The sequence below is a fragment of the Psittacula echo genome (genome assembly GCF_963264785.1).
Source record: "Psittacula echo genome assembly, chromosome: Z".
Taxonomy (NCBI): domain Eukaryota; kingdom Metazoa; phylum Chordata; class Aves; order Psittaciformes; family Psittacidae; genus Psittacula; species Psittacula echo.
In genome coordinates this window covers 54,088,084-54,109,337 of record NC_137742.1, presented here as the reverse complement: position 1 = coordinate 54,109,337, position 21,254 = coordinate 54,088,084, and the positions used below count along the sequence as shown (strand labels likewise).

General features: G+C 42.4%; 1 protein-coding gene across 1 annotated transcript in view; it reads right to left on the bottom strand.

Moving 5' to 3' along the window:
* NRG1 (neuregulin 1) overlaps positions 1-21,254 on the bottom strand; it is a gene marked incomplete at both ends in the record, with an annotated part of 178,875 nt that overhangs the window by 119,370 nt on the left and 38,251 nt on the right. Inside the window, 3 exons of the mRNA XM_080637758.1 lie at positions 8,832-8,882; positions 11,780-11,830; positions 19,566-19,690. Of these exons, the coding sequence (XP_080493884.1) occupies positions 8,832-8,882; positions 11,780-11,830; positions 19,566-19,690 (227 nt within the window). The remainder of the gene's footprint in view (positions 1-8,831; positions 8,883-11,779; positions 11,831-19,565; positions 19,691-21,254) is intronic.

The window sequence follows — 21,254 nt, the reverse complement described above, 5'->3', positions numbered from 1 at the left end:
CATTCATTTTGTGTTTCTGCTTCGTCAGAGACTTCTACTGCCAGACCACGAACTTGAAACAACCCTTCATGGACCAGAGCCCTGCTATTCCACAGACTATCTCTATTTACAGCCAATGCAGCCTAAGACCTCCCCCTGGAATAGAAAGCCTAGAACACACCATCTAAGAAAGCTAGCTGAGTGTGCCTCTCTGTCAAAGAGAGCCCAGAAAACCTCTAGGCATGCTGGGGTAATTCAGATTTGGAAACTCAAATTCCCATTAGGACTTTCCTCTTTGTTGGATCTTTCCTACCAAAGCTTAAACAACAGAACCATCCCCTCTATAAACAAGGAAGGGGCCTCAGGGGAACACAAGGGACCTTGCATTGTGAGTCTCTGTTAGCACAGCAGGTGTTAACATGGTGCCTCAGGGCAAAATCTCTTTGGAGATAAGTTGGTATTGGGACAATAGGTAGAAGATGAGGAGACAGAATTTCTGGGCTATAGGGATAAGCTGGGAATTCTCTTGCATTAAGAAACAAATATTATTCTGTACCCATGCTCATATTCATAAATTTTGTTTGTTGTACCATTCTTTTTTCACATTTGCTCTGAGCTCTTTGGCTTCTTTATGTTTTCGTACAAAGCACTGCCGTTCCTAATTTCAGCATGGTTAATGATATATTTTAATTTGCCACAATGCCTGAAATACTGAAATAGATGTGTGCTTCTGTAAAGGTCATGTATTCCATGTTGTTCACAGGTCTTTGTCCAAGTAGTGTCACTCCTGTCATGTACTTTTATTCAGTAGGAACTACCCTGGTGCCTTAAAAATTACATGGAAGAGAAGATTTCCAGAAGGCTGATTCAATACCACAAAGTATGTTCATAATTGCTATCTGGAAAGAGTATAGGCAGCAGGGAACATGAGTCCTTGAGCTGTTTTTGTCACACTGACAGCACCAGGGACTTCTCCCCATGGAAGACACAACAACCAAAACACCAAGGCCAGACCATCAGCACATCCCTGTGCTACAAGAGCTCATGTCCTCCCGTATAGCATAGGCTATGCTGGCAAATCAAAAAGATGATGATGTTTCAGGTGGACACGTGGTACATGTGCGTAGTGGGGAGAAGAAGTCGGAAAGGCATAAACTAACGCTCTGTTAGAAAAGGTTTTGTCATGATTAGACCCTCTGGAAGACCCTCTAAGAAGCCAGGCCTTACCAGCAGTGTCTTGAAGCCAAATTCCCATATGAATAACAGGGTCTCAGAAACAGAGTTCCTGACATACTCAAGGATCCTGAGGAAACCTAGAGATGAAGCCTGCAGTGTCCCATGTCTGAGGCTCAGCTAAGGCAGCAATTAACAATGTGGCTTTGGCCAGCCAGCCTGTTGTGAGAGTGTCCCCCACTTCACCAGTGAGGACACATTGAGTTTTTTAAAAGGCAGTGGGAGGTGTGTCTGTGAAATTATTTCAGAAATATTACAAACAACAGAAACATTTGAAGTAGCTTTTGTGACTTGTATGGCAGCAGAGTAGACTGCTGGTACTGCTTTCCTGGTGTAATCCATGACTTTAGGAAGCGCGTCCTGACATAAACAGATCCAAACCATTGCCTTCACCCTTACACATAGATACTTTCTAAACCTATGTATGCATGCATATTTATACATAAATCACTATTGCCTCATCATTTACAAATGCTGGGGCAATTGCTAGCCTTATAGATTTATTCTTATATGTACGTAAGTTTGTTGTTATCTATGAAATTTAAACACAGAAAACAGGATTTGTCATGCCAGATCAAATCATAGGGTACTGAGATTACCACTGCATTGCCTCCTATGATTAGAGTTACAGTGGAGAAAGAAACTGCAAAAGCTAAAACACTGTGCTAGGTTTTAACAGGGGATCTTTACTTGTCTTCATCTCTGCTGTCAGTAAAATTTTACTAACCAGGATGCTCAAACTCATTTTGTATTAAACAAGAACTAGTTATCCAACCATGCCCTTGCTCACTCACTGTGTTCTTAGAACAAAGCAAATATTTTTCTCCAGAGACGACGATTCAGAAGAATAAACCAACTGAAATAATTAAGCAAAATACATCAGATGGTGTAGAGTTCTCCTCTGACCCACTGTCCCACCGTCCCACCAAAGCACCAGGTATATCGTTCTCTTATAAAACTAACCTCTCAGTCTGTGAAACAGATGAGTTAAATGGTGACAGTTGAAGATGTCAGACTGACTTATTACAAGAGCAGGAGTTGGGAATCCAGCTGTGCTAACATATCTGCAACCTGAGTAATTGCCTTCAACATCTGAATTCCTTTAGCTTTTTCAATTGGTGACAGTATTCTCCTCTTCCCAACCTGCCCCAAGTGACTCTCTTCTGTTACTAGACTCACCTAAAACAATTCTAATCTTTCACCAGGAGATAGCTGCATTCCAGAAGTTACTGAGATGCTACCAGTGTATTTAGGTTTTCTGACAAAACCGTGGAGACTTTTGGGGATGAAGGAAGTTAAACACATGTTCAAAGGTTAGGCAGTATTCCCTGTATTTTTTCTGATCCTTATACTGTGCTGCAGCATTGTCCATCTTTTTTGTCTGTCCATTGTAAAGGAAATATTAGAAACTAATATCTGTTAAACTCAGAATAAAATAAAACCAACAAAACAGAGTAAACTGAATTAATGCAGAAATTCTGTATGTACTATATTATGCTATCCTGCAAGATATCTGGTCACCAAGTCACAATGTCTCTTAAAAGAACTGCAGTTTACAGTGGAATTTCACTCTTTATCTGCATTTTATCCAAACATCCAAAATTCTAAAAATTCCAGACATCAGACAACTTAAGTGGTCTAAGAACTTCTTGCCAATCAAGACGACCCTTTAAACAATTGCTTGAAATAGCAAAAAAATCAGTTCTTTAGAGGTTTGGATAAGTATCCTGAAGGCAGAAGAAACAGCCACATAAAACCTGTATCATTTGGGATCCAAACTCTCTGTCTTCCATGCACACTGATTTAGGTTTTTATGATTCTTAGACAAAATCTGTAGTTTTTGAAAGTGAACTACTGTAGGGTACTACATAAATAAATACAGGGGAGGAGGACTAGATTCACTTTAGGAGATGAAGGAAACTTGCTTGTTAAGATTTTAGGATACAGATGATGTACTGGCCAGGCTGTTTGCCTCATACATGCAAAAATGTTCCTGTTAAAAATATTCTATAAACGTCATCTATCTGGACTTGTGCAAAGCCTTTGACACTGTCCCACATGACATCCTTGTCTCTAAATTGGAGAGACATCCATTTGATGGGTGGACCACTCGGTGGATAAAGAACTGGCTGGATGGCCACACGCAAAGAGTTGTGGTCAATGGCTCGATGTCCGGCTGGAGACTGGTAACGAGTGGTGTCCCTCAGGGATCGGTGTTGGGACCGATCTTGTTCAACATCTTTGTCGGTGACATGGACAGTGGGATTGAGTGCGCCCTCAGCAAGTTTGCCGATGACACCAAGCTGTGTGGTTCGGTTGATACGAAGGAGGGAAGGAATGGTATCCAGAGGGACCTTGACACGCTTGTGAGGTGGGCTGATGCCAACCTTATGAAGTTTAACCATGCCAAGTGCAAGGTCCTACATCTGGGTGGGAGCAATCCCAGGTACAGCTACAGGTTGGGCAGAGAAGAGATTCAGAGCAGCCCTGCGGAGAAGGACTTGGGGGTGTTGGTCGATGAAAAAATGAACATGAACCAGCTTCAGTGTGCACTCACAGCCCAGAAAGCCAACCGTATCCTGGGCTGTATCAAAAGAAGTGTGACCAGCAGGTCAAAGGAGGTGATCCTGCCCCTCTACTCTGCTCTCGTGAGACCTCACTTGGAGTATTGTGTGCAGTTCTGGTGTCCTCAACATAAAAAGGACATGGAACTGTTGGAACAAGTCCAGAGGAGGGCCACGAGGATGATCAGGGGACTGGAGCACCTCCCGTATGAAGAGAGGCTGAGAAAGTTGGGGCTGTTCAGCCTGGAGAAGAGAAGGCTGAGTGGAGACCTCATAGCAGCCTTTCATTATCTGAAGGGGGCCTACAAGGATGCTGGGAAGGGACTATTCATTAGGGACTGTAGTGATAGGACAAGGAGTAATGGGTTCAAACTTAAACAGGGGAAGTTTAGATTGGATTTAAGGAAGAAATTCTTTACTGAGAGGTTGTTGAGGCACTGGAATGGGCTGCCCAAGGAAGCTGTGAATGCTCCATCCTTGGCGGTGTTCAAGGCCAGGTTGGATGAGTCCTTGGGTGGCATGGTTTAGTGTGAGGTGTCCCTGCCCATGGCAGAGGGGTTGGAACTAGATGATATTTAGGTCCTTTCCAACCCTAACTATTCTATGATTCTATGGCCCTAACACTGTGTCATAGATGATTTTACTGGCTCAGCACGGAACATTTTTATCAAAACATCTCAGTATTGTACTTGAGAAAATGTGACAGGCAAAAAGTCTTTGCATACCTCATTTCTATGTGGTGTATCTGCTCTCCATTTAGTATGCAGTTTGTAATCTGTTACTGCACCACAAGCAGATGAAGTGTTAGGCAGGTGCCTCGCTCTGCCAGGCTTAGTGCTTGCAAGTTGCTAATTCCAGAGGGAAGAAATGAGCAGTCCAACCTGACACGTTTCTTTTTCAAATAGTCTTTCTTTTTTAAATACCCGTGCAGGTATTACAGACCAGCATGAAAATCTATGGGAAATTAGATTAGAGTCATCTATAGGACAGATGACCAACACTGGGTCTTTCCCTCCAGCCAAAAGCTAACCAAACCTGTTCTGTACTCTTCTGAAAAAGAAGCAATAAGCAAGAGCCTTCTACCTGGTCTTCATCCATACTGCTGCCTCCAGCTGGGCATCATATCAGCCTGCTAGATAGGGGACAGGAGTATGCATGTTGCAGAGAATATGCTCCAAGCACATTCAGTACCACGGTTTCTAGCTCACCTTCTTGCGCAAGCAGAAGACTGTGAACTGATAATCCCAGCGTAAGACAATCAGGTCTGAAACACTGAGTACATCATATGCCCTGGCTTTTTGCTTCACAGACATTTTAGGAAGTAGCCCTTAGTGGGCAGCATAAATAAGGACATGAAAGTAATGCTGCAAGGTGAAACTAAGGAAATGTTTCTGTCTTTGATGAAGTCTAAAACACACTCCCACAGGCAGTGGGCATTTTCTGCTCCTTCATTTTCTACAAGTGTTCAGCTTTTGATGCAATTTAGCCCCCAGAGCATGGGTTTCCAAACTGTTGCTGTCCATAGAAACAGGAAGATGAAGTACCACATCACTACTGGTCTGCACACCTGTTCTCTGCTGGAAATGGTTCTCATGCAACAGAAGCTGTGGTCATTGTAAACAGTCTGTATCTCACCACATTCTCTCTTTTTCCCTCTTGCACCATATGAATGTTTCTGTATGTCATAGTTTAAGACCAGCTGGTAACTCAGAACCACTTAGCGGTTAACTTGCTCTTCCCCTTCTTCCCTCCCCCCAACTCCTGGAGGGATGGGGAGGAGAATCCAAAAAATGTAACTCCCACGGGTTGAGATAAGAACAGTCCAGTAACTAAGGTATAACACAAATCACTGCTGCTACCACCAATAATAATAATGATAAGGGAAATAACAAGGGAAGAGAATATGAAGCTAAAAGAGGAAAAGGAAAACCATGAACACAAGTGATACACAATGTCATTGCTCACCACCAGCTGACCGATACCCAGCCCGACCCGAGCAGTGATCTGGGTCTTCTGGGTAACTGCCCCCAGTTCATATACGGGGCATGATGTGCTGTGGTATGGAATACCTCTTTGGCTAGTTTGGGCCAGGTGGCCTGTCTCTGCTTCTTCCCGGCTTCCTGTGTCCCTCCTCAACTGGCAGAGAATAAGAGACTGAAAAGTCCTTGATCAGGGCGAGCACTGTTCAGCAACAACTGAAAACATCAGTGAGTTATCAGCATTGTTCTCAGACTAAAGTTGAAAACCCCGCACTGCACCAGCTGCTAAGAAGAAGAAAAATAACTTACAGATGAACCCAGAACACTGCAGAATACCTATACCAGGATGCTGTGTGCAGTGCTGATGACTTTAATCTAGGAAACCTGATTACTTTTGAATTTCTTTCCAGTTATGTTGTAACTTACAAACCAGAATGCAAGTTTTGGGACCACTTTTCTAAAGAATGTATGCGATTTTTGCTTATGAGGGTGGGAAGCCAAGATTCCTTTAACAAGTCCCGGAAGAGTAAAAAGACCACCACATTATTATTCTCTATTCTTGATTACATAGTTGACTGAACTCATAAAACCAAGGCACCGAGGTGAAGTCTCAGATTTACTTTTTGCCAAAGTAACTCCTGAGCAGAAGAAAGTCATAAGGTCACAACCACTTGTTTCAGAGCTCTGCAGTCCTGGAAACAAGAGGAGGAAAAATGTTTTACAGCCCCAAATTATTCTAAGGTGCTTATGAATGGCCTCTGCAGTCTTTGGTAGTGAGAGCACTCAGGGCTCCCATTGCTGTTGGTTTGTTCGTTTAATTCCACAGGAAAACCTGTATTACAGAGAGCTCCATCGTCAAGGAAAATTAAAGTTGTGACTTAGGTTTCAATAGTGCACGGTACAAAATAAATATATATGTAACAATCCTAGGTCTGGGGTGGAAGAGAAGGTGAGAAGCATTTCTACCTGACAGGGGCAGCATTAGCAACCAGTGCCACAAAGTCTCATGCTATGAAACAGGACACAAAAGCCTGAATTTCCTTCCTCCTCCCTTGGATTACTGACCCTCCAGTGGGATCACTAGCACTGTATATGAAACTGGGAATACATCACACTCTTTCCTTTCTCCTTTACTTAAGAATGGAGGCCCACACTATCAAAAGAGTCTGGATTTCGAGGAGTGTAGGTACATGTGCACATGAAAGGGTAGAGGGACCTTCTGTTTTGGTATATCTGTTGTGGAGTGTCTTAGAGAGATAGGATTTTTTTTAAACTCTTAGGTCCTTGAATGTGTCTGTCACTGAAACTTCAAGAAAGCAAAGCATGACACATGTCTGTTCACTTGTGAAAGCCCAGCGGAGAAAGCCTGAAGCACTCGGTTGTTCTCAGGCCTTTCTCAGTGTTTGTCCAACAGTGATAGTGCTGGCATGTTCTCTGAAATGTCTGCTATTGTCTGAGGAGTGGAAGGAAACAGTTTATTTTGTCTCCTGTATCTGTTACAAGATTGACAATGACAAGTGTGAAATGGACACGTCCCACTGAAATTCAGAAAAGAAAACCTCTGAGCAACTTCAGAATAAGTACATGGACTCAATTCCGTCATTGCTCTGTAGTGTGAGTAGATGTTCACATCTGTTAGCAATAAATGTTGGCTCCCTCCTCTTCTGTGGTGCCTTTCCTATCCAGCATAGGCAGCAATATCCACTACTACTCTCTTCTCCAGTACTTGTTTCAGTGACAAGAATAGTACTACTCCTGATTTCCATCAATGCAACTGAGTACAGAACAGAAAGAAATGACTGTTTTAAATTGCTCCAGGAATTATTCTTGCCTACCCTGCTGCTATGCATCAGATCAAAAAGAAGGCCAGCATTAACTTTTCTCATTTTGCTGATAGAAAGCTTTTCAGGCTTTTAGAATAACCTGTCAGATTTCTAAAATTCCTTCAATACTCACTTTAAACAGTAATCAGATGAACAGATGAGAAGAAAATTTACAAAAATAAATCTTTTCTATTTCATATAAACTATAAAAAACGTACAAAATACTGAGGAAGCTATTAGATGTCAGTTAAGGGCATCTATGTGTAGTTCACTATAGAGTACATATCACACTTTATAACAACACTGGAAGTGTCAGGGTGGATAGATCAACTGTCCAATCTCACCTGCCCTCCTATTCCTGGCAGCCAACAATACTCAATGCTTTAGAAGGTCAGTATCGTATCTCCTGCAGCCCTGCTGAATTTGATTACGTGAAGTGTCATTCCGGACTGCCCAAAACCAGGATAGGAAGATGGCGGATTTGGGTCTAGTAAAGAGCTGGAAAGCTCTGCCTGATGGCTCTCAGGGGTGAATGTGCACAGAACTATGGCTGTAAAGCACGCTTCCCAGGAAAGCACCACTACGTGGAAGAAAAGAGTCACCTTCTTCATTAGTACCCCTGCAGCAATCAGTGTGTTCCCAAGATGAGCAGAGAGATAACCTCTCTTCTACAGGAAGGGAAATAATTTTCTGGTTCTCTGTCCCAGCTGAGGGGAGACATGAAAAAAGATGTCCTTATCTTCCCCATCTTCTTCCCAAGGGCAGTGGGTCACAGCAGAAAGAGCTCAAGGAGCTCTAACATGCATCAGCTGGCACAGAGATGAAAGGCAATGCACTGCAGCTGGGCATGGCTGGACCTGAGGATGTGACAGCTATCCTAGGGCTAGGGGCTGTGCAGGCAGAGGCAGGACAGTGTTTGAAGCCATACATTGCCTGGGGAGGACAGGGCAGGCAATTGCAGGTAGGAAACAATGGAACAGTTTCCTCCTACTTTGCCCTGCCCAAATGTGAGCTTTGACCTTCCTGAAGGAAGGTGCTTAGCCCTCCATATTCCCAGTCTGCAAAGAATATGGCCCTCAGAGTTATAATATATAACAAATAACAACAGCATCTTTAGTGCAGGAATTCTACTCAGTGACTCACAATCCCTTATTGTAGGTTTAGATAGGAGCGTATTTTTTTCTGGGCCAAGAAGTGAGAAATGTACCTGAGGGCCTTGCCAGCAATAATTTAAACATCTTGTATATACTTACAGGAGGAAGTGTTTGTTCCTTCTGTTGAAGCTTGTATCCTAAGCGTGGGTTCTGCAACACACACAAGTGACAACAAAGTTGTAAGAATACAGCCACAGCTACACTGTTACCTTGGAGGAGCCTGAACATCTTCCTCCAGTAGAGCTTTCTTTTTTTTTCTTTAATCAGAAACCCGCCAAAGCAGAGAAAAATACGAGATAGCTTGAGAAAAGAAAGAACTTCAAAGTTGGTACAGCATGTCCTAAGCACACTGTGAATAATCAATTACAGCAAAAATGCTCCATGGTCCTGGAAGGGAAGGCCAGGAGAAAACTGGTGAAGAGATAGCAAAGTTTTCAGCTGTTTGAGAAGGCATCAGAGGAGAGTGGAAAACAGTGGGTCTTGAAGCTCCACATGCTGACCCAAAAACCACTATCTTCTTATCTTCTTCTCACATAATTCCAAATAGACTGCCAGGCCTCCAGGTCTATCACAGCTAAGGCTAAGGACCTTTGTGGCTTGAAAGAGAGGAGGGTCCATGAGTGTCACCACCTCTACAAAGAGCTGAAGGGGAGAGCAGGACACATTCCAGATCAAAATGGGACACAGCACCAGTGCTAAAGTGGTTCAAAAGAAAGGAAAAAGAAGCATTCTCAAGATGGCTAATAATCTTGTAGGACAGCTCAAGGAAACAGGCCTCAACACAAATCACATAAAGGAAGCACTTGGAAAAGCTAAATGGAAGAAGCAAGCTAGCCTGGAGCTACAGCTGAAACTACTGAGCTGTAGGAACCCAAAGCACACAGCAAATCAGGGCCATGCATTTGAGTGGCTGCATGGGCTTTCACTGTCTTAGAAGTCCAGCAAAAGTGTCATGCATGAATAAAGAATTCAAGAGTGTGCTTGAGGAGTATTATCAGCTGGAAGGAAGAGTTTGCAGAGAGAGAGCACTTTGCCTAAGATGGTAATGTGATATGCCACTGTGGAGAGGAATGAAGACAATCAGAGTGGCTAGCAAACAGCTCAGGGATCCCAGATAGCAGGTCAGACATACTGCATGCTCTTTGGTGAAATACTTAACAACATGCTATATTAGGCAGAAAAGATGAATCTGTGGCCCAATAGAGTCAGTTTTTAGGCAGAGTTGAACCACACTTAAAAGCTAAGACTGCTCTGCCCTTCTATCACCAAATACTAAATGCAGCAACACTTCAAGAGACCTAGCTCCTGGAGATTTAAACACCACCATCTCACAATACCCTATCTCAAATTGAAGAAGTAACACACCAATAACTTATTTGCAAGGACTGAAAAAAAATCAGCAGTGCCCAAAACTTCAGATACTATTGGTCAGCATGAGACTCTTGTAGTGGCAGAGAAAACTGATATGGTCTGGATCCAGGGCTGGGGGAAAACAGTGGGAAAAATGGCACCTGGCTGGGTTTGGGCCTGAGCAGGTCTCTGTTCCCACCACATAGCAAAGAGCTACTCAGACCTCCATGAAACAGTCAGCCACTGAATGTATTGCTTTCTGCTTTCCTTCAGGACAACAGCATGATGAGCCACTTGGCATAAAATCTGCTGGTGCAGCGATTACTCAGGAATGCAGCCAGCGTTTTGAACATCCCAGCCTCCTCCTCTTCAGTGGCACAATAGCGGTAAAGAGGAGAACAGTACTGTAACAGCAGGCACTGGAAAGGACATAAGCAGGGAAAGAGACCACTCAAGAACAAGAGATTTAGTTCATGAGAAAGAAGAGAGTGAAGTGCAGGGACAGCATTTTTGCTGCATAAGGGAAAGAGCAAGGCGAGCCCAGTGGAGTCGGTGACCAGCATGTCACCTCCTTTGAACAAAAATGGTTCCAATGGTTACAGGACACTTGCTATTAGCTATGTGGTCTCATACATATCCAGCAAAGCACCAGTGACAGGCCCCACTGAGAACATGAAAGAATATGGGCACATCCAATGGCTCTTCTGTCAGGCAGCAGTGCCAAGATTTCAGAAGTAGGTCGCCACACACGCAGATGCATCAAAGAGAAGGCTGCAGGCATGCTAAATGTAAAATCTGGCAATCACACTGTTTTCCTTGATCTAGCCTACAAACACTGTCATCTCACACTAAAACCTGTCTCTGCCAGGCGTAGCTTTCCCAAAATAGATAGCAGGACCCCAGCCTCTTTGCCAAGCAGGATATGTGCATCTTGCAAATCCTTGGGATGGTCAGCTTCCACACGCCTAACCACAGCTTCCTCAGCCAAACTCAGTGGTAGAGACAGCTGCTTGTGTTGTGGCCATATAGAAAATAACTCTAATGTTTAAAACAATGAAAGTGACTTCTCACTGGGGTCAGTTCCAGGAGTAACTCTGGAGGCGTGCAATTCGTAACTGCAGGCGGGATGCTGAAAGCAAAATTCCACCAGCCTGAAAGGAAACCATCTGGAGAAGGCTCCTAAAATGCCAAGGCAGCTTCAAACGTGGTGAAACTACTGACAGTGAGTTACCTGTCTACACTCACAGACACCCCCCTCCAAAGCTGTCGGGAATGGTATGTAAAGCCCTGAGAAACAGAGCAGTCTAGGCAACAGACTTTCTGGAGGAAACATCAATATGCCTATACACTCCACAAAGGTATATGCAGCTGCTAGGATTTACAAGAACAGGAGTAACAAGTGCTTTTTCAAAACAGTTTCTAACAAATCGAATACTTTTTCACTTCAGCTGCTGCAGGCTGATAACTGCAGGCCAAGTTAGTATCCTCAATACAAGTCCAGGATAGTGAAAAATATGCTCAACCCTTCTTCATTCATTTTTCAGTCCTTGAAGGAGCTTCAGTATTCATGGAGATATGCAGGTAGTGAGGTGCTGGTGAATTGTTCTTGCTAAGAGGGAGCAGTTTCAGAGCAGCAGAGGTAGTTTCAAGAAGAAATAAATAGAAAGGGATAGAAAGACTCTGTTAATTCAACTTACGTGAAGAGGTTTTTGTCCCTTCTGTTGATACTGGTATCTTGCTGGTGCTCTCTGGAAAACACAAGAGGCAACAGAAGTTATAATGTGGAGTCAGGTGATCCTCTAACTGCATTCAGCTCCAAGAATGGATAAGGTAAAGAGAAAAAAAGGTGCTCAAAGAAGCAAGCTTAAATTCTGCTTCGGTAGACACAGACTGCAATTAGACACCAACTTGCAAAAGTTTCCCTCCTTCCATGTGAAATGAGGGTGTCTACTAGTAGAACTGAAGGAGAAATCCTGTTTCTTCTGAAAGAAGCCAGTTGTTCAATCTCTCATTCTCCTCTGGGAATAACTGATCAGTGGCAACAGGAGAAATCTTGCAGATGGCTCTGCTTCTGGAAGGTGTCAGTGTGAGTATTCACTCCTTATGTTTCCAGGCAGTTAAATTTTGCAAAGACATGTTCCTGTTCATATCACTTGAATTGCTGGTAAGTACATCCAATAATGTCGCTTGCCACTTTCAGGGAAATCTTCTAAGTCACACATGCAAACCCTATCCCTCATGGGATGACTGCTGTGGGCTCTGTGATAGAAATAAAGCAGTTGCTTTGCTGAAGAGAAAAGTTGCTCTTCCATACTGGTCTTGAAGAGATACATTAATGCTAGTGACATAGTGTCATAGACTTGCATCTACCTGTTGAACTGGCTGATAGCTATGGGGAATGATGCTGCTGTGCTTAGATCCATGCTAATGCCTTGCAGAATGGAGATGGGAGAAAGCAGAAAGTAGGAAGCCTTTGTTTAGGCTTCACGAACTCAAGCAGAGACTTCATTCCAATGACACCAACCATCTGTCCATGTGCTGCTGACTCCGCGAGCCACAACTGTGTGCAATTTCCCAGATATGAGCAAAGCCTTCTTCAGGTGTATGCATCAGTCTTGGTCTTTTTCAAGTTCTCAAAACAATTTCAGCCTCATAGTGGTGCATTGCATAAGTTTCAACTCTGCAGCTGGAGAAGGGCCACAAATGCCAGAGAAGAAGTCTTGCCCTGAATCCTCAAGGCACACTTAGAATCCTTTGGTATGCCAAACAAAAAGAATCTAGAAAAGGCTTCACACAGCATTTAGTAGAAGACAATTTAGGAATATTTTTACTGTGCTTTGTGATTCTGGATCAGCTGACCCTCTGTTGAGTGTCTTCAGAGTCCACAAAAGCTTGACAAAACTCATCCCAGCTGTCTTCCCTTCAACATCCCTCTCATTAAACTTCTGTGTTGAGCTTGTATTTAAATTTCTTACTTGCTAGCTCTTCTTCTGTATTTTTCCTATTTTGGTACAGTTTTCTTTGGCAAACACTTTGTTTTCTTGGGCAATATGTTCCAATTTCATCTCACTAATGTGAGAGAACGTTTTATGCAGCATTTCCTTGATAGCCAGTAATGTGTGGCATGGAAATGAGTATTATAAGTAAGAATTTTGAGGTTGAAACCTTTGCACTAGATCTTGGAACACAGTGGCCTGTAGCCAGGCAACTTTCAGGGCCACTTTTTTGGTATGGAGGCAGTTTGCTGTTGTGCATTTGGGTTGTCAAAGCAATTAACCTCTCAGTCACAACGGGAGACAAAACAGGTCTGACAGCTGCATAGCTCAGCATCTGGCACAACTGGAGCAAATTTTTCTTTCACTGTTACAGAAAACATGTTCTATTTAGTGCTTATGCTGAGCTTGATGGAGCATTTCTTACTGCTGCCTCCTCAGCCCAGCTGTGTCAGTATGAATGCTGGCGGGAAGCTTCCTTACCAGTGGAAAATACAGCCAGAGTCTCCCAGACCTGAAATGTATGGAGAAACACATTTGGAAAATGTGGCAAAGTCACGCATTACCGAGGCCTGCTAGTAACATTCACATTAGCAACATTACCAGTGGACGTTAACACTTGGAAGGTGCAAAGTTTGAGTGTACTGCTTAATGAAGACAGTACACCACAAGGGTAAGAGAGGTGTTTTACTCTGCCCAAGAAGGCCAGCGTGGATCCACATGACAAGCCAACTGAACAGAGGAAGCAGAAAGAGGTTGCTTACAGAAGCAGCCTCAATATTTGCCTGAAGTGGAAGAGCTGGAAGTGTTTTCCAGTCATGACACTTGGAGTTGCTGCTGTGAGGTACGGAGACAGTAGCCTGCAGTCCAGTCTTCATTGCATGTTTAAATCCCCAGGAGGAGCAGCTATCTCAGATGCTCCATCAACTTCTGCCCCCGGCACTTCTAGGAGCACTTAGTTTTGGTGATGTTTCCTGAAACTTGATATGTTTGTGCTGGGGCTTTCTTATGTAAAAATATTGAAGGATGGACAAGAAATCCTTATTTGAGGATGCTTTAAGGGACAGGTTGCTGCAGCCTCTCAAACCCATTTCCTTTGTACACTGGCCAGATCTATTTACTGCTGTCTCCTCTGCCAAGATGGAGAAGAATCCCTTCAACCCCCACAGGACTCAGCAATCCACCACCTTGCTGGACGTGGTATCTTGATCCACCCTTCCAGGGAGCTTTTTTTGGTTTACTGAGAGGAGACAACTCAGTGCCTGGGCAACAAGCTCTTCTCTAATGCCTCCGAGGGAAACAGGAGACCCTCCTCCTCAGGAGAGAGTTTTTCTCCAGGGATAACTGAACAGCCCTACAGCTGCTGTTGTGAAAAGCCCTCCACAGGACTTTTTTTCCCTTAGCAACTTTGTCAAAGGTCTAACACAGAAAACCTGCTTGAGCAAACTGAAGGGATTTGATTGATCTCATGAGTTTTGGTTCAGGTCTTGAAGGTGACTCTGAGGACCCTGAAAGGGATAACAAACTTAACTCAATGGTTCAAACACCACAGACATCACAGGTAGTTAGAGCTGCAAAAGATCTTTCTGTCATCCTGAGGTTTACTTTTTGGCAGTTACATAATACTTAAGCCTCGGTTGTGCCATTCAAGTGACACATTCTGAATTATACAAAGAATGACACAAGCTAGCACACACCTTGAGAAAAGGGGAGTATCTGAGACCTCTGTTACTCTACCTACAGATGGAGGAGTAAGGAGGAGGTAGTAGGTGCTTAAAGGTGAATAAGGTCATATTCTGAGGCTTCAGAGGCATGCAGGCACATGTGATCAAGGACATCGGGATAAACTGACTTACTTTTTGTTTCTCAAAACTACTGTGCTTTTTACCATTTTCCTGGTCCTCCAATAAATTCCTTTCCTGAATCACATTAAAAGAACACCACTCTCAATTAAAATATGTCATATTGCAAGGAAAGGTTCAAAGCTACTCTTAGGGGAATTGCTATGCCAAACTGAGTGATGGCCACGGTGACATTGGTCCAGGCATACTGGTTTGCACCAGTTGAGAATCTGACCCATTACTCCAGACAGTTAAAAACAGATTATAGTCCCAGGTTACATGTAACTATGCTGGGGAGAGAAGAGGTACACTGATCTGCTTAATCAAGTCTCAGATTAGGGTATGAGTAAAGGGACTCTTCTTGCATTTGAAGAATTTCATAGTTGGCCACTTGCTCTATTGGGTACTAAGTGCAAGACGCTGTTTTTATTTACTTATTTCTCTGCCATCTTCTTGAAGATAAACTATTTTCAGAAAAGGAACAACAAACTAAAGTTTAATGAATGGTATCAGATCCTTACAGACTGCAGTGCAACCTGGAGCTGTTAATACACCGCAGGTCCTGTGGATGCAAACCCAGAAGCTTGCAAGGACCACTGACTGTGTAGCTAATGCATTTACCGAGGCTTATCTCTGCGTACATGTGAGTTAAATGAACAGATCACCTGATCACTTCTTTTTCCCTTCAGTTCAGGCAAAGTTGTCCCAGTCCCACTGATGACTCAAACCACATCAGCTCACTTTACCCAGATGTGCGGGATGAGTGCTCACACAATAACCTAGCAGTTATTCAGCACCAGACTTCTAACTTCTGAAATATCCCTGCAGGAATCCACTCTTTTGCATCTTGTGTCATGCTGGGCACAGCAAACATCCTTAGAGAGGCAAAAGATTTAGGTCATCAGGTTTTAATAGAAAAGACTGATATCACATTCAGCTGGAGCTGTGGTGTGCCCAAGACTTTAGAAAACAATGTCCCTTACCTAGTTGTCTAAATAAGGGGTTTTGTGAGCAAGTTTTCAAGTATGAAATTGAAAGCTTTTTTTGCAGCATGACATATTCTCTCAGTGCTACTTATCAAGCATAATAAGGTCTTATGTTCATGAGAAAATCCAAGAAAAAAACCTACTGCAAGGATTTTGCCTGGCTAAAGTGACTAATTGGGATGCAAAAAAGCAGTTACTATTGCATTAGCAAGCCTGTACACTATTTATACAACTCCAGGAGAACATTATGCATCTATTCTGACCTTAATTACAATCTTTCTTAGGCAGCACAGACAAATAGGACTGAATAAAAATAAAGCAGCTCATATCCTATGGGCAAGGTTATACTCATAAATTTAAAAGAGAACAGAATAGCTCCCACTGCTTGCTATTAAGACTAGTAAAAAAAATAGTGTTTGTCTGCCTATTTTTATATTTGTTATATTTTTAATACACACATATGGCTCTATTGACAAGGTTTTATGTTTCTTCCAGTAAAAATGAGAAAATGTGAAAGTCTATATAGGTTAATACAGTTTATGCGTGTTGTGTGTGTGTAGCAAAAACTTGCGCAAGAGCAAATTTGGCAGTTCTAAGTAACAGCAATGTTAATAATAACAGTGTCAAGGACAGGAGTTACAGGGTGGCATCGATTATTAATGTTTAAACCAGAAAATTTTACCATTTCTGGGAGTGAGACCAGAGATAGGTCTTTGTCCACCGAAAAATTTTTTAGAACTCTTTTATTGAGAAATACTTGTTTTTCTGTGTTTCGGAGCATGGAATTGAAACCAGCAATTTTTAGACATGTGACTTCAGTGGTAAAGGTGTAGCTTTTCCTATTCTTGAGGGAAAATCCAACACATTTGCCCTGTAATTCATGTGTTTTTTCCTGATGTACACTTACTGTTAGAGACAAGGCACCATGCTAGATAGACATTTAGTCTGGTCCTAGAGTTCTCTTTTGTGGCATATGCCAGCAAAGAAACTTTTAATCTAAATAGTAAAAGTTTGACAAAATTCTAGGGATTTAAACCCAAGATTTTTATACTGAAAACCACTAATCTTTTAGTGGAATAAAAAACAACCCCATGTCCGAAAGTGCCATCACCTTATCTGCCTTACATGGTGTTAAATCACTCAGCATAAAGATAAAGGAGGATCTAGTCTGCAGATATCACAGCATACATAATAAACATGACCAGGTAAGGTCATTGAATTGAAGGTCATAATTAAAGTTTCTGGTTCACATAGCAGAGCAGGTCAGCGCAACCATAAGAAAGTCAAGCCCTCTGACGTATATTTCTTTAGACTACTGTCACCCAATCTGCTGAAGGTGAAAAGAAGCAACCTTTCTGCCTACCCTGATAGGTTCAGCGCTCTTAGCTATCCACACATTTGGTTTCTACAGGGGCTCCTGGGCTGCATTGGACCCCAAGGTCTTCTCCAAAAGCCTTTTGACAGGAAATAACAAGTAAAAGCTGAATATGCAGGGTTGTTTTGGTTTTTTCTCCTCTTTTTTTAAAAACATACCAAACCAACCAACCGACCAAAAAAAAAAAAACAGAAACCAAAAAAAACCAAACAACAAACCCAAAACCCCAAACCCTCTTTTGTATGAATAGTGCAGGACCTCACAGATACATAGGATCTGAGTAATGACTGCCCTTCAGGGCTCATTACTGAGTTTGGATACCAAATCTGTCATTAAGCTAGCAAGGGGAAGAGGTCAGAGAATGCAGAGGAAAAAGGGGTGAGGAGGTCACCCTTGCAGGGGGTGTTTGTGAAGCAGATGTTGCCCTCTGAGGCCTTAGGGATTCATTGCTACTAAGTCACCAGATGTTGCCCATGCTGTTCCTCAAATCCAGGTGGAAAATTCCATCATCAGGAGGAAAACTAGGAAAAATTTTACTGGTAATTTATAAGCAACAATAAGCAGAGGGGACTCAGATGTACGTGTGGCTACCAAATATGCATGATTGATTTATTAAACCAGTGAATGTGAATGCTGCCATGCCTGATTCTAAATTATCAAATGTCACTGAGATGTTCCAGTTCAGATCTTTACAGACAAGCGCCAGCTGCCAGTTTTAGATTGGATCCAAGTTTGTCCTGTTTTCAGGGGAGTTTGCATGCACATCTCTGTTTTAAACAACTTATGTTTCACAACAAGATTAGACAGATTCTAACATAGCAGTTATAAACGCACAAAACAGGGCTTGCCTGCAAATGTTTTCATTCAAAACCAAGCTCCCATCCCCCTGCAGCAGGGGTGTCATTCAGCACATCCTAGGAGGAAGTAAAATAATCCATGCTATGAAGAACAGAAATGAGGTCCCTCCTGCACTACCCAGCCCCAACACCATTTCTTGTCTGAGAAAGGAACAGAGGATGGCCAAGCATTCTTTTTTCTTTTTTCTTTTTTTTGCATTTACCCGTATCAATGTCTAATCACAGTGCCTACAGCTGATTTTTGGGAACTCCGATATCTTGGAAACAGTATAGGAGCTTTCCGTGTAAGCAGCTAATGAGCAACCAGACTTTGTATTCATGGAAACCAAGAGCACTTACAAAACTACACAGAAGCACCTACCTATTTTTTCTCCTAATAACATTCTGGTAAATAACACTTGATCTTTTATATCAGGCTCCTGGCATCTGATGATGATTATAATACCATACAGCTCGTATGAAATTTTAGCATCTAATATTCTTTAGTGATGAAATAGAATAACACATACACAAAGTGAATAGTCAAGTAATTGTATGATCACAAAACAGCAAATGGCCAAAGATAAATCCCATTGGCCAAGGTTTTTTGTTTGCTTTTCTATTTATTTAAATGCTTATCTCATATTTCAAAGCACAATGTTGAAGAGAATCCCCATTTCAACAGCATTTTTAAACCCATCTCAAATATGCACAGAACTTCTGCTTTGTTTGCTAATGAAGGCTTGTTTGTTTGATACTTCACAACTGGCTGGACACTGAAATTTGAATTATTGGAGCTGAATTCCTCAATGTCATACTTAAGCAACAAGACTTCAGCTTAATGGCAGCCTCCAATGCACTCTCAAGGAGAAGCAGTACTGCTAAAACGTTTTTGTGCACTGGAAGCACTCATGAAATTCTGTCAGAGGCAATTGGAACTTCCTGTAAATGAAATGAACCCTGAAAATATAGCTATCTATAATAATTTTAAATCATTTGGCTAAGTCTGAATGCTATTTGCCTGTGCTGATTTAGAAGTTCAGATTAGGACATGTTTTAGGTTAAATGAAAGCTTTCCTACAGGCCTACAGTGCCTCCACTACTCATGCATACTGTGGAACTTACAATAATATTCCCTCTCCTTCATTCTCATCTTAATATTTAGACTGTGTCTTAGACCTGGCATTGGGAAGTATTGCACAGAAAATGCTGATCTCTCCTGAGATCTGTAGGAAGCATCTTATTTGCTTGGGTTACGAAACCTGAAAGACTCAACAACATAGCAGACCAGTCAGGCCTGATTAATTTTCTTATAACACTTCAGAGATTTCAGTGTTTCCACTTCCACTTCACTTGCAAAGCTTTCCCCTCATCCAAACTGTTTTGTCCTGGGAGTAGTTTTAATACATGGGCTTTCCGAACATGACAGTAAAATATAAAGTCAAGCCTTACCATTGGTGTCTGTGATGATAACGCTGGCTTTAGTACTGTCATTCCCTAGTTTGCTGCTCACTCTGCATGCGTATTCACCAGCATCAGCCAGCGTGGCTCTGTAAATGTGGAGCTCAGAGTATTTCCTGTGAAATAAGGAAAAACATTTAAACCTCCTGTTCTGGAGTAACAGTCACTGCATCAACTAATGCACTCTTTCTTTTCCCTCTCAACAGAGGGTCTTCCATTCTTATTCACAGACTAGCACTATCCACATTTGAAAGAAAGGAGGAGAATAAAAAACTATCTCTCTTACAGGCTGCTGAAAACCAGGCATATTAATGCACTCAAATTAAGATACTTGTTTATGCTTTTCTGTTGGGAGGAGTCTTTGTTCTTAAAAGAAATCTGAAAAACAACCTTTGTCTCTCAGCCGAATTGTTTGCTATCCTGATGCCATGGAGATGGGTGTAATATTAAAATAGATTATCTTTTCCTACAGATTCATGTTGCTGGTAGTACAGTTCTGGTGTAGTTTCCAACATCTGACTAAATAATCATGAGATTAGGATGCACCACTCTCTGTAACAACCTCTGAAACCCCAATAGTAAATCATTCTTCAGTACCAACAAAAAATTATGGGCAGGAGCAAAATTTGCATGAAGCTACATTTTGTTCCAGGCTCAAGGACGTAATTTAATCAGTCTCCAAGGTTTTAAGATTAGATTTTGAAATGCAGAACTCCCGCCTACCCATTAATTTGGTAGGAACATGTCCTGGTGTCATTCAAGGGGTCCCCAACTCATGTGATGGCAATAACCCCGTTACTCAGACTGCAGAGAATGACAACCCGGAGGAAAATATACACATTATTTCTGTTGCCAGTTTCTGCTTAAAAGGAGTGCTTTCGTGAAGTTTTTGTCTGTAGCAAACCTGCTTATTTATCTTCAGAATAATAGTACAGAATAGTCACTTAGAGAGCATGAGTATTGGCTTCCCTAAGTTGGCCTACCCCAGCATAAAGGACTGATCCCCAGGAGGCAGGGGTTCTTCATTCCAAAAGCTCATAGTCACCAGCATGTCTAGTGATGTATGCTGAGCTAAGCCGAGTCCGGGAGTTGCCTTGCTTTAGCACTGCCATGTCTTTTCACTCTCCATGCAGGAATCACAACTGGTTACGCCTTCTGGGAACCACAGTGCAGGGCTGGGTTCAGGCCAGAAACAAATCTATTGTAGCAGGGGGGCTTCTGCAGTAACCAAAATGTTCACTGCCACTTTCCAACCCATCCTTGTGTGTGAATCATCCCTCCCCCCAACACAGTAAACTATCCCATCTGCTATCAATATCTGCTTATTGACAACTCAGCCATCCCTGCCTCTACACAAAGTTTCTACTGCTGAGGAGTCAGCACTCACAGGATAAGAGAAGTACGCTGGGTGGACCTCAGCTCCTGTAGAAACTCACATCACAAAACTTTCCCCTCATGTTGAAACAGGGCTGCTTTCTTCAGGCTATTGGACTTCCAAGAAGGAGGATAACTTGCCAAGTTATGATTAGCAATTTGCTCAGGTTTACTTGAATGGCAAACAACTGACTAGTTGACTATTTGGGCTCTCTTCTCAGGCAATGTTAGGAGCCCAGCTCCCAATGCTGAATTGATTAACTGGGCTGCATTTCAGATGGCACTAAAGAACAGAGTCTAGCTGGT